Raw genomic sequence first — 14,021 nt, 5'->3', positions numbered from 1 at the left:
ATATTTTGGACCAAAGTGTGCACATTGATGCCCTATTCATTTCTTTCAATCTCTTTCCTCTGCATTTCTTTTTGGAGAGTTTATATTGCCATGTCTTCAAGTTCAGTAATGTTTTCTTCTGCAGTATCTAACCTGTTATTAATCCCATCCGTTGTATTTTTCATCTCAACCATTTTTTTGCTCACCTAAGTTCAATTTGGATCATTTTTATATCCTCTACTTTGCACGCTTATGCTTTTCTATAGCATCTCTAATATATGGAATAGAACTGTGTTAACGTTCTTGTGTAATAATTTTGTCATCTGTGTCATTTGTGAAAGTTTCTTTTGACTGATTTTTCCTTACATTATGGGTTTATTTTCCTGCTTCTTTGCATGCCTCATGATTTTTTTACTGGACTCCAGACATTGTGAATTTACCTTGTTGGGTGCTGGATTTAAATATTCTTCAGCTTTATTCTTGAATGCAGTTAATTTACTTGGAACCATTGAGATTTTCTTTTTAAAGCTTTATTTATTTATTTGAGAGAGAGAGAGAGAGAGAGAAAGCAAATGAGCAGAGGTAGTGGGAAAAGGAGAGAAGCAGATTCCTTGCTGAGTGCAGAGCCTCATGAGGGGCTGGATTTCACGACCCTGAAATAATGACCTTAGGCGAAACCAAGATTCAGACGCTTAACCAACTGAGCCACCCAGGTTCCCCAAACATTTTAATATTTTCAAGGCTTATTTGAAAGCTTTGGTAGAGTAGCTTTCAATCTTAAGCTTACATTTTCCGCCTTTGCTGAGCAATCTACCCGATGTCCTGTTTATTATAGATTTTCCACTCTGGCTGGTGGGAGCACAAACTATTCTTTACTCCAACAATTGTTCTTCCCACCCTCTCTGGTGGTTCTTTCACCAGCCCCAGGTGGTTCTTTATACACAGGTGCTTACCATTGTTCAGTTGAAGACCTGACAGAACCCTCTGCAGATCTCTGGAGCTCTGTCCATGCACTTGTCTTTCCCATGCAGTTCTCTTCTGTCCTGTACTCTTCCCTGCAAATTCTAGCTGCCTTGACCTCCCCAAACCTTCAAATCTGTCTCCTCAATTCAAGGAGATTACCTGTTTGAGTGTCCCTTCTCTGGTTGTGGCCTGGAAACTTCATCCAGAGAGTAAGCTGAGGCAATCATAGCACTCCCCTCATTTGTTCCATTTTTCTTAGGGATCACTGTTTTTTACTGCTTGTTGTCCAATGTCTAAAAAATTATTGTTTGATATATTTTGCCCAATTTTTTCATATGTTTAACATGGGAGGGTAGATCTGGCCCCTGTTACTCCATCTCGCCTGGAAGCCATAGTCCTCAATAAATACTTTACACCATTCTCTGAACTCTGAGTGGTTTCATCATTAGCAGTAGACTGCATTCTTTCTGGTAACTTTAGTATTAGACCTTCTAGAAGTTCCTGGGCAGGCACCATGGGAGGTTTACAATTATATATGTTATTATTCTGTCTCCTCTTTGTTTCAAATGTATATGTCTTGTCTTCTCAGGCAGACTGCAAATCCTTTAAGGTCAGAAACCCTCCAAGTCTTACTTTTTATGTCTCCCCCCCACAACGAGACACATTTATTTTTTAACTCTTACTTAACCTTTACCCAGTGAAAATTCCATTTGAGGTGTTAACAAATAATATACTTGGGATTTGAATTTATGTTAAGCATCAGGGCCACATACTCAAATGCTATTAAAAATGAATGCTGATTCATCCACTATAATTATATATATATATATGTATATATATATATATATACTGTCAGAAAGAACCACCCTCATTGTGGTCAGCTGAGAATTTTTTTCTGTCCATTGAACTTGTTAACATCTCAAGGCAATAATAATAATAATAATAATAAATGCAGATAAATGAAAACCCTGGAAAATCAACAGTTCTTCACCAACTGAGAGCTCTCATCCTTCATATAAAAGTGTATCTGAATATGAGTCAAAGTAAATATTAGTAAAGAATTATTGAATTAGATTAGATCATTTGGGAATTTGGCTTTTCCACCAAAGAATTGCCATTAATTCTACTCTAAATAGAAATAAGAAAAATTAGAATTACCTTTATTTGCCTTATCTATTCTGGTAATACCTAGGGAAAAAATACACTGCAATTTCATTCACTCCCTCCATAACAAATATGCCCTCAATCAGCAATAAATGTATTCCAGATTCTGTTCCAGGTGTTGAGGGTGCTGCTGAGGGGAAGACATAAAATGCCTTGTTCTTATGGCATATTTCCTCTTGGTACTATTTACATATGGAGGCTCCATGTAGGTTAATGGCATAAAATATTTATCATCCCACAAATCATTTGTTGAGTAACTCATACATTCCAGACACTTTCCTAGGTATTTATATTATTGCAATGAACAAAATAAATTCCTTGCTCCCCTGGAACTTATATTTGGGGTGGGGAGGCAGTCAAATAGATAAATGTAAGACTGGTGGAAGTGCCTTAAAGAAAAACAAAGCTGGATGGTGAACTAGATATTCATGGAAGGAGCTCTATTTTATGTAGAGTGATAAAGGCCTCTCTAACAAGAAATGGTGTTGCTACAGATACTTGATGAAGCGAGGGAACTAGTTAGGTGGACTGTTTGGGGGAACTGTTCCAGGTTGATGAATTGCAAGTGCAAATGCTCTGATGCAAGAGTTGGGCTTGGTGAGTTTGAATAGAACTAAGAGTAAGAGGAGGGTCTTAGGAAGTGGGGGTAAAAGGGATGAGCAAGGTGAGTCAGATCAAATAAGACAGTGTAGTCCTTCATAAAGACAGTGTAGTCCATGCATTTTAATTGGAAATGGAAAGCTGTAGGAAGGTTTTTTTGTTTTGTTTTGTTTTTTAACAGACAGAGACAGCGAGAAAGGGAACACAAGCAGGGGGAGTGGGAGAGGGAGAAGCAGGCTTCCCCCTGAGTAGGGCTCAATCCCAGGCAGAGGCTTAATACTAAGCCACCCAGGCACCCCTGTAGGGAGGTTTTGAGCAGAGGAGAGACATGACCAAATTTATGTCATGAAATGATCACTGTGGTCGCTGTTGACACAGTAGACCTCAGGGAGGCAAAGACAGAACAGTAAGAAGCTATTGTAACCTTCTAGGTGAGAGATGATGATGGCTTGGACAGGAGATGGTGAGAGTGGTCAGATTCTGGATGTATTTCCAATGCTTGCACTGAGTGAAAAAAGACAAAAAAAAGAAGACATACTGTGTGATTCCACTTATATCAAATTCTATAAATTATAAATTAATCTATAGCAACAGAAGGTTGTTTGGAGACAGGCAGGAAAGGGGAGGGAAGGATTACAAAGGAGCACGAGGGCTCTTTTATCAGTGATGGATATAGTTAATTATCTTGATTATAGTGATGGTCTCATGGGTCAAAACTTATCAAACTGTACACTTTAAATGCGTGCAGTTTATTATATGCCAGTTATTACATGCAGTTTCTTATATGTAATATGCCAATTACCTTCCAATAAAGCTATTTAAAATAAAGAGAGCCTAGGATCGTCTGATGGATTGGATTTGGGTGTGAGAGAAAGAGTTCCCAGGAATTAAGTTTTTGACTTGAGCATCTGGAAGATGGGAATTAAAATGGCATTTATTGAGATATGGAAAGATCCACAAGTGCAAAGTGCTCCAACCAGCGCCAGAACATTGCAGCCACTCTTCTCTGGGCTGATCTGTGGGCTGTGGCCAGCCTGCCTCCCTGCCTTCCTTCCTTCCTTTCACACATATAGATAATTCAGTTATACTGTGATTTAAACAAGATTTTGCTTCCCCTAGTCAGAAAGAAAGTACAAAAATTGCATGTTGCTTGATGGAGGCTTTACAGAATTGTGATTACAAGGGAGGATATTCCCTGGGTTTGAATCTGAGCTCCATCTCTCACTAGATGTGAATGCCCCAATTTGCTCATCTCAAAAATGGAAGATAGTAATAGAATCCTCTACTGTTGTGAAGATTCAATGAATCGATGCATATAAAGACCTCAGAATAACACCTGGGCCTAAAGAAAGAACTCAGTAAGAGTTAGCTGCCATTTATTAGCTTTTCCCTATCTGATATTTATTCTTTAGCTGTTTTTATATCAGTTGATTTCCACTAAATTGTGGATTTCTTTAGACAAGGGCCAGATATCTTTGTCTCATGACTTACATCTTTCCCCATGCCACCCTAGTGTCTGGCATGCATAAATGATAGCATAAAATGGAAGCTCAACACATTTGTCTTAAGTTAAATTACTTCTTCCCTTAGGAATAAAGGCCCAAGAATCTGAAGATCTCAGCACTCGTATACATTGCCAACCCCTACCCCGCAAGGCTCAAAAAAAGACCAAGTTGGCCACCGGCTCTAATTTCCATCACCAACCCACCGTTCCACTCATGCCCCTTCCCAATCAAAGGTGATCATGGATGGGGGCCCCAAGGAACCCCTGGGAACCTGAACGAGAGGGAGTCTCAAGCCAGAGACTAACAGTGGCAACTCGTGGATGGGATTTGGTAGTTTGGAAAAGGAGACACCAAACCAAGAATGGGGGTGAGGGTGGCGGTGGGCTGGTTCGGGCTGGACCAGAAATGAGAAGGTGCCAGGAAAGGACCCCGTATTGGGGCTGGCGGGTGGGGGCCCCACGGTCGCAGAGAATAGGCGGCGCGGAGGGCCGACTGCGAAGGGACCTGGCGAGGGAGGTGAGACGGCGAGCGCGGGCCGCTGGGGAGGCGAGCGGAGGACGGCGTGGGGGAGCGGGTCGGAGCGCACGCCCTCGGGCGCCCGCAGCCCCTCTCCCAGGCCGCGCTGACGTGTCGGCCAGGAACGCCGCGGCCTCCGTCACCGCCCCTCCCCGCCGCGCGCCCCGCCCACCGCGCTCCGCCCTCGGCCCCGCCCGCCGGCGCCCGCCCGGCCTCGCCTCCGCCTCCGCGCCGCCGGCTCCCCTGCGGTGACCACAACATGGCTGCGGCGCCGGGGCTGCTCTTCTGGCTGCTCCTGCTCGGGCCGCCCTGGCGAGTGCCGGGCCAACCCCACGCGGACACGAGCCGGCGCTTCGCGGAGCACAAACTGTGCGCGGACGAGGAGTGCAGCAGTGAGTGGCGGGAGGGCGGCGGCGGCGGGGCCGCGCGGGGGCGGGAGCTGGGCAGCCCCGCGAGGCGGCCGGGGGCGCAGGCCGGGCGAGCGCCGGCGCCCCGCGCTGTCCCCTCGGCTCTCGGCGCCTGCCGGCCCTGGCCCGGGGGCTGCGCCTCCCACTTGTTGCCAGCGTTTCCTTTCCCTCCGCTGATCTGGTGGGGTTGGGGGTGGCAGTGCCCCCGGTTTTCCCCGGGGCGGCTCGCAGCGTCCGCTCCCCGCCCGGCCCCGAGGGGAGACTGAGCAGTTGGGGTGCTCGCGGCACGCCCTGGGCTCCCCGTGCTGCAGTGAGCGCTCTCCTGCCCCCGCCGTGGGGACCTGGGTGGGTGCAGTCGGGGGCGCTGATGCGCCGAGGGCTCGGCGGGTACATTCCCGGCCTCAGGTTCGTGGTGGGGCTTGGGAAGGGCACTGGCGCTGCCCCTTCGCCCTACTGCCTCTCTCGGATTTGGGGTTCGTACCGCCTTTTGACAGAGATTGGAGTTTGGGTTTGGGACGAGCCCGGAGTCCAAGCATGCAGGGTATTCCAAGGTCTCGCCTCTGCTCTGCCTCAGTCCTGTCATGTCTGTGCCTGGAAGTCTCCTTGCAAACAGCCAGGCAGGGAGGGCACCTTAAGGAAGGCCAAAATCTTTAGCTTTCGAAAGAGGCCAAGAATCTGCATCTGCCACTTGGGACCGGCAGCCTCCTCTTTGCGCAGGAAGCGGAATTGTGCCCCAGTCCTAGATTGGGGGTGGGGGATGGACTGTGGGCGGTGAGGCGGACAGAGATCCCCAGAGTCAGATCAAGAGGATTCTTAAAGTAATCCGAATAAATATTTTTTTTCCATAAACCTGACCAGCCTTAGCCTTAGTCACTTGTATTGTTGGAATCTCTTCCCATGTGTTTGTGGGACCGGGATCATTCTTAGGGCCTCCCAGAGGGTCTTGAATAACCTTGTAACTTAGTGATAACCGCATTCGGAAACGGTTGTTCATAAATTGTAAACAGTACATATAAAAAAATGTTCATGCTGAAAAGGCCGTATGCCTACAGTTTAGCTATTTATATTCAAATTGGTGCTATTCAAAAACAAACTTCATAGTTGGAAGAGTTTGTATTACCCCAACACCCTGAACAGGAAGCCAGGAGGCATCTTTGTGTTAAGCCATTCCTAGAGGTAACCTAGGGCTGAAGCAAATCAACACTATGAAAGTGGAGCAACTTCCACACTTTTTGCCTTCAGGTTTCTCTGAGCAAACCTAGATGATCAGCAAGCAGTTTTGGCTAAGACAAAATATTTGCCCTTCTTTGCTTTCAAGCACTCCCCTACTTGGGTTCCTCAAAGCCAGTTACCTGGAGATTCACATCGCTGATGCTTCCCCAGTACGGAGACATGGTGTTGGAAGGGCCCTTACTTGTCACATAAGTTGAGAATGGCATGTGTCCAAACAGATATAACCAAAACACAACAGGCGGCAGCCCAGCAGGGTCGGGGACTGTGTGTTGAGTAAAGTAGTAAGGTGTGTGAGTGAGAGAGCTGTCCTGTACTTTTCAGAAAGTTGTTTCACAGTGTGTGGTAATGTTGTCATCTAATTTATTGTTAAAATTTTTCAGTGATCTCTTCTAAGGGGGAAACAAAAGAAACATTGCCTTTTCCAGTTGCGATAGAATCCTCAATCTTAAATTGTCCATCACCTTCAACCTGGCCTTTTCCCCCAGTTATATCTGAATTAGGATGCTGACATGTATTAAAGTAATCGGATTTTACCTTCAAAATCCAAATAACCGCCCTCAAATCTATCTGTTCGTCCCTCAAATATGTATTTAAAGATACATTTTAGTGTCTTTATGGCTCACTGGCTTTAAGAAAAAGTGTTCTTTCCATGTCACCCTTCTTTTCTCTGCTATTTAATTGTATCTGTTGTCCATTTCATCTTATATCAGAAACTGTGTAGTTGGCCAACAAAAAGAAAAATGCTGCTTCTACTAGTTTCTAGATCAAGTGTGATTTAAGTCCTGCATTTTAAGATTGAAGGTAACTACTGAACAATTCTCATAGTTTTGCTTGTCCCTGCAACATGTGATGCCCACTTGTGATTTTGTGTATAGACATTAATAAATAAGGGTATCTTCCCTCCATGGTACAGTGAACATTACTTTCATGATAATTTCACATTACCCCGTCATGTGATTGGACCGGTAATAGGATGTGATGTCCTTTCCCGTCAATTTATCCAGATACTGTACAGGGAGATCAGCGTGGCTTCAGATGAAGTCCACAGTGTTTACTGCTGCATGGTAGCAGTTACAGCCACTTAACGATGGTGCCTTTTAGTATTAGTTCAAGTTAATTGACCCCTTGGGGGTTCCTGGGTGCTCTCCCCAGCTCCCTGTTACCTCTTCACGCGGCCACGCTTAAGCCAGCCAGCATCTGTTCTTGAATTTATTCAGTTGTGCCATGAAGCTTTTTATGATTACGAAACAGCAGAGATTGAGGACAAGAAGGTTAGAGAGGAGACCAAGAATTTCTCTTGACACCAGCTCTGTGTGGCGGTGGACTCATTGCTTTTTGTTTATCCATAGAGAAAAACAGGGAAAGTGGCCGTCTCTCCTGTCTGCTTGTAGGGGATGATATGTAATGATAAAGCTCTAGAGTTTAGATACTTGGAGCCTATGAAATGAAAGCGACTGATTCCAGAGAGTACTGGAGAAACTTGATTGTTTACAGAATGGAGGATACCCTCCTGTTGCCTGATAAATGAGTATGGACTGTGAAAATTGAATCCTGATACCTGTTTCTCCCCCCCCCCCCCCCCCCCGTCTTTATCTACAGTGTTAATGTACCGGGGTGAGGCTCTCGAAGATTTTACAGGCCCAGATTGTCGTTTTGTGAGTTTTAAAAAAGGTGACCCTGTGTATGTCTACTATAAGCTGGCAGGGAGACCACCTGAAGTTTGGGCCGGAAGTGTAAGTACAAATTTGACATACTTTATCTTCTTACTTTTTACTGGTTGTTTCTCACTATGGTTGGAGATAACTGTTTCCTGGGGTCTTTGATGGAGTTAACTTGTCCTCTCTGCTAGACTGGGAAAACAGAAGGTGGTCTGTATGTCCCCAGCAGGCATCAGGTCTGGCCCTGGGTAGGGGCTCTGCTCTGTTCCTTAAACAAAACTGAACTGCTTCTGGTTGTTGCTTCTCAGCAGTAAGTTCGAGGCCTTATCAGCGGTGGATGCTCCATCCATAGGAAAGGTTGTAGTGGCAAAACCTGAAAATTCTGAACTTCATTGCTTCACAACAGAAGGATTCGTGAGCATTAGACTTAATCCTGTAAACTTTGCGCGGGACAGTGTTTCACGTGTTCATGTTTAAAGTTGATTGTATGTATTTTTTTCTAAGTTATTAATATTTGTGAAAGATTGGCAGCCCTGGGAGCAGTTACCTAATCGTATGTACTGTTACTTGTCTGTTAAAAAAGCAAAATGTCCTTTTGTGTGTGTGTTTTTTGTTCCCTTATTTTGTTTGCAACTTCGGGGTCATCCTTTCCCTGCTCTTCGGACACCTGCTCCTGGAGCTTCCCCCAGCTGCTCTGTTCCCAGCCGGTTTTAGGGTGCCCTGATGACCGACGTGGAAACCGGTGACTCCATCATGCTCTGATTTTTAAAAAAACTTTTTGTTCAAGTATAATTAACTTTGTTCTGTTAGTTTCAGGTGTACAATATAGGAACTCCACAGTTCTATGTGCTACTCAGTGCTCATCACCATAAGAGTACTCTTAACCCCCAGTACCTATTTCACCCCTTCCTCCACCCACCTCCCCTGTGGCACCCACGAGTTTGTTCTCTATATTCAAGTGTCTGTTTTTTTTCTTGTTTTGTTTCTTAAACGTCACATGTGAGTGAAATCATATGGCATGTATTATTCTCTGACCAACTTATTTTTCTTAGCATTATACCTTTTAGGTCCATCCATGTTGTTGCAAATGGCAAGATTTCATTCTCTTTTATGACCAAGTAATATTCCAGTGTGTGTGTGTCTGTGTGTCTGTGTGTGCCACATCTTTGTCTACTCATCAGTTGGTGGACACTTGGGTTGCTTCCACATTTTGGCTATTGTAAGATTTTATTTATTTATTATTTATTTATTTAAAGATTTTATTTATTTATTCATGAAAGAGAGAGAGAGAGAGAGAGGCAGAGAGAGAAGCAGGCTCCCAAGGAGCAGGGAGCCTGACGCGGGACTCGATCCCAGGACCCTGGGATCATGACCTGAGCCGAAGGCAGATGCTTAACCATCTGAGCCACCCAGGCGCCCAGATTTTATTTATTTAGATAGATATCAAGAGAGTGCACTTGCAGTGGGAGGGACAGAGGGGGAGGGAGAGGGACAAGCACACTTTACGCTGAGTGCGGAGCCCTATGTGGAGCTTGATCCCGTGACCCTGAGATCATGACCTCAGCCAAAATCAAGATTGGATGCTCAACTGATTGAGCCACCCAGGCGCCCCATTGGCTGTTGTAAATAATGCTCATGCTTTTGATGTTTTTAATGAGGAGATTCCCTAGGAGTGACCAGACTTGAGAGGCTTATGAGTTCTTGTCCTTTCCTTTCTAAAAAGTGTGATGTGTGGACTATTTATTTACTGAAAGTTGTAAGAGTTCTTGATGTCCTTAGGGTTGTTCAGACTTCCAGAAATACCCAGTCTGCACTGTGAAAACTTTTACTATCAATAAAATACCAAACAACAGAAAATAAGGCTTGAGAAACCTACACAGGGAAAAATAGATTCATTTTGTTGGTGTTCCAGATTCCTAGGGAGGAATCTTGAAAGAAAAGACCAACTAACCAGTCAGGTTATTACAGCCCTTGTAATTTGGGCAGAATCCTGATTGAATCACTAGATACAAAGAAGGATCTGTTCTGTTTCCTTCAAGTTGACCACATTAGATTTCTTGATAATCTTCACTCTTGGAAAGTTTTTTCACAGTACCTAGGCTGCATGTTTTACGTACAGTGAGGTGGTTAAGTTGGAGCATTTGGTACATGAGCTCGACTTGCATTTTCTTATGGCCATGGTCACCTCTCCTGTTGGCCTTCTTAGGGAGTTACTGCTCCAGCACCCTAGCTCTAGCACCCTAGCCGGAGGGCTCTGTGCTGTTTGATGATTGTTCAGGTGGCACTTTGTTTGCACTGCTCACGTGGCATCCCTTTTACTGTTCCGTCTTGCAGCTGGCCTGTGTACTGTCTTTGCTCCTTGTAAAGTCATAAGCTCCGTAACGGAAGGGCCCATGGCTTACCCATCTTCCTTTTGAATATTTCCTTTCAGGGTAGTGGCAGTTATTTACATGTGTCCTGATAGTAGCTTATACAGAATTTATTCTCTTGAACAAATGTTCTATTTCTTCCCCACCCCCCCAATCAAATTAATAGTTCCTTGGCAGGGATGATATATGGAAGCAAAATTAGATCTAAAGCTTACTTCCAGTCCTGAGGGTCCATGATTCTGAACCCCTTTTTGTCAGATCCTGAGGCACAGAATACCACCCCCCAGTATAAAAATACGGAGGTTTTTTTTTTCTTAAGATTTTATTATTTTTAATAATCCCTATACCCAACATGGGGCTTGAACCCGCAATCCTCAGATCAAGAGTCACATGCTCTACCGACTAAGCCAGCCAGGTACCCCCAAAATATGGAGTTTTATATGACCTGTAGTGTCAACGGACCGAGACTACACAAAGACAAATTTATTTCCTTTTTCCATATATTTCTGATTTTTCTCCCTTTTCCAGATTTTCTCTTAATAAAATTTTCCTGAAAAGGAAAAAAAGTATATTTTCCCTCAGTCTCTCCTCTTATTTCATGAAACTTATATTTTAGGAAATAAAAAACCCTCTCCCCTTAGTTTTCAAAATGATTCTTGTTTCTGTTTTTTAGTTTTTGTTCTGCAGCCTTTAGTTTCTTAGAGTTCTAGATTTTAACTGCCAGTGTTGCAGTTTTTAATTGCTCTGTCTTATCTAATCTTCAAGACCATATTCTAGTACTCCGACTGGCTTTCACGTATTTGCCAGGTATAACAACAGCATTCCTAATGAGGATATTTTAGGAGTTGGTGATAAGATAGCCTTTTTCTCCTTTGGTGCATTGGATCTGCCTATCAGCCTCCTTTGGAGAGATGTGCTTTCCATTTCAGACGTAGCCAGTAGAAGACAGTGTATGCGTCTCAAGAAGACACACTTTATGTATTTTAGCTGTTAATGCTGTAGGTAAATGGGGTTATTGTCTCTAGAGGTTTCCTTTGCATGAAACTAAAGCTTGATGTATACATTAGTATGAATTTTATTTTCTCCCCCAAATACTGGAAAATCTAGTTTTTGAAAAAGCTACTGCAGCCCATTCTATCAATAAATATTTGCTTTTTGTCATAGTGACCACACATTTTAGCAATTTTATATCCTTTTTACTTAATTTTCATGGCTCTTTATTGGTTTAAGAAAGACTTCTAATTGTACCAGTTGATGAGCAAAGCTGTGAAATGTGCAGGTAGATTATTGCTAGAGGTTATTTGCAATTGTGTTTCTAACCAGCTTTGATTTGCAGGTTTTTTTTTTTTTTTAAGATTTTTATTTTTAAGTAATCTCTGTACCCAGCATGGGGCTCAAACTCACAATCCGGAGATCGAGTCGCATGCTCTTCTGACTGAGCCAGCCAGGTGCCCCGGATTTGCATAGTTTTAATCACAAAATATATAATAACTTTCTCTTATGTAGGTCTTTTATCTACTTCAGAAATATAACTTTATGTGCTCTGTTTAGAATTAAGTTGCATGTTGAAAGGAATCCTCAGTGGTTTTAGAAAAGTTGGCTTTACGATATTCTGTACTTAATTTTCATTGGAATAATCTGTGTAATCATGATAGCAACTATCTGTCTCTTGTGGTTATGGCCTACCTACCTACCTATTTCCTGTCACTACTAGGAAGTCTGTCATTTGTATTTCTTATACAGAATTTTGATTGGTGTTTGTTTCTTTTGCCTATTCTTTCATATAGGTTGGGCGTATTTTTGGATATTTTCCGAGGGATTTAATCCAAGTAGTCCATAAATATACTAAAGAGGAGCTACAAGTTCCAACAGATGTAAGTTATAGACTTTTTTTTGGTTCTTAATTATAAATTGCCTTTCAAATTCATCAGTGACAGTTAATGATTTTTGAAAGTCTTTGTGTTTTGGTCAGAAAAAACCAAGTTCACATTTGTGTATCAAGTTTTAATTTAGAATCAGATTACCTTTAAAAATAGAAAAAAAGAAGAAAGAAAAGTTTGAAAAGAATTTGTAGGAGATTATATATCATTATTCGGTAGTTGTCTAATATGTGTACTCATATAGGGTTTTTCTTTGCTGCTTTAGATGAGAAAAAAATTAAGAATTCAGTATCTTCTTAGTGATTAAGTTTCAGAGGTAAATCTTTTTATTTTTTTAAGATTTTTAAAAAATGTTTATTTATTTTAGAGAGCAAGCGAGCGCGAGCAGGGGGAGGGGCAGAGGGAGGAGAGAAACTTAAGCAGACTCCGCGCTAAGCGCAGAGCCCGACACAGAGCTCTATTTCATGACCCTGAGATCATGACCTGAGCCGAAATCAAGAGTCGGAGGCTTAACCGACTGAGCCACCCAGGCGCCCCAAGAGGTAAATCTTTTTAGAAGCAAAAGGAGAAGGTATCTCAATCAGAAAACCACTCGTTGAATAGCTCTTAGACATTTTAAGTGTAGAGAAATCAGGTGAAATTAACCCTGCATTATGTACTAGGCCACAAATGCCAGTTTACCATGGTTTTTTTATCACTGAGTCTTTAGTGATTTCAGGGGTTATAGTTACGCTATAGGTTTGAAACAGGGAATTTGAGAGATTTGGAGGAGTCTAGTCTCAGATCTGCACAGTACTGACTGCACACCCTATAAAGCATTCATCTGAATGCACTGACAGCTCTGTGACAATGAGAATTTTGTGTTCTGGGATCCTGATTATTTTCTGGAGTTTTAAAATTTATAGTAATTGATGCTCACTTTCATTCAAGCATCCTTGAGCAGCTCTTTGCAGTGCTGTGGAACATGCAAGCTGCTGTCCCAGAGCCATTCTTAGATGAGGTTGGCAGAATATATGGGGTCTTAGAGCCAGTGCTGTTCTTAACATTTCTCGATAATCGCAAGGGTCATAAAATCAGCCCATTACCTGTCTGGCCTCATTCCTAGTGAAGAGACTCCCCAGGATATAGGTGTGAGATGGCAGTTCATTGGTCACAGTGACCTCACTAGTTGGGGAGTCTGCCTTCTTACTGTACCTCCCACTGCATGCTTCCCTCAGTATTAAGAAAATAGCTTGGAAACACATGTGGTGAAAAGAAGAAATCATCCATCCCTACTGCACTGGTCAGGGCTCCTCAGACTTCTGTGAAAGTTTAGTTAGGAGAAGAGAATTATCTTTGTCGGCTTTTTAACTTTCCCTCTGTGTATGATTCCTTTTATATCAATTTGTTTATTTTTGGAGGAAAGGAAGAATATAGATTTATGGATAGTTCTGAAAGCAGATCTTAATGACATCTAAAACCCTGATTTAGAGTAGAGTATATTCCTTACTGAATCTTGTTTTCAAGTTGTATTTGAGGTAAGAATTAAGTGGGGAGCCCCCTTGACACCCTTCTTCGTGCCTTTAAATGTTTAGTTCCCATGCCTCTGTGTTTTAATAAGACACTTCCTAAGCTGATTTATCTTTTCCAATCTAAAGAAAATACGAGCCAAAAAAAATCTGTGTAGACTTAGATCTTGACAGCAAGGTGATTCTGCCTGTCTCTAGTGGGGTAAACAGAAGTACAGCCTGGAGGGCACAGTGATAGG

General features: G+C 42.9%; 1 protein-coding gene across 3 annotated transcripts in view; it reads left to right on the top strand.

Annotated features, from left to right (window-relative positions):
- Nucleotides 1–4,974: 4,974 nt before the first annotated feature.
- Nucleotides 4,975–14,021, top strand: part of MIA3 (MIA SH3 domain ER export factor 3) — a 57,082-nt gene continuing 48,035 nt past the window's right edge. For all 3 annotated transcript variants that reach the window (XM_028104688.2, XM_028104691.2, XM_028104687.2), the window contains exons 1-3: nucleotides 4,975–5,119; nucleotides 7,967–8,100; nucleotides 12,182–12,268. In XM_028104688.2, coding sequence (XP_027960489.1) covers nucleotides 4,987–5,119; nucleotides 7,967–8,100; nucleotides 12,182–12,268 — 354 coding nt within the window. In that variant the 5' untranslated portion in view covers nucleotides 4,975–4,986. The remainder of the gene's footprint in view (nucleotides 5,120–7,966; nucleotides 8,101–12,181; nucleotides 12,269–14,021) is intronic.

This window comes from Eumetopias jubatus, unplaced genomic scaffold (genome assembly GCF_037043125.1).
Source record: "Eumetopias jubatus isolate StellerSeaLion01/CBP00866 unplaced genomic scaffold, mEumJub1_p1.0 scaffold_12, whole genome shotgun sequence".
Classification (NCBI taxonomy): Eukaryota; Metazoa; Chordata; class Mammalia; order Carnivora; family Otariidae; genus Eumetopias; species Eumetopias jubatus.
Note: the sequence above shows the minus strand (reverse complement) of the source record. Positions and strands in the feature narration are given on the sequence as shown.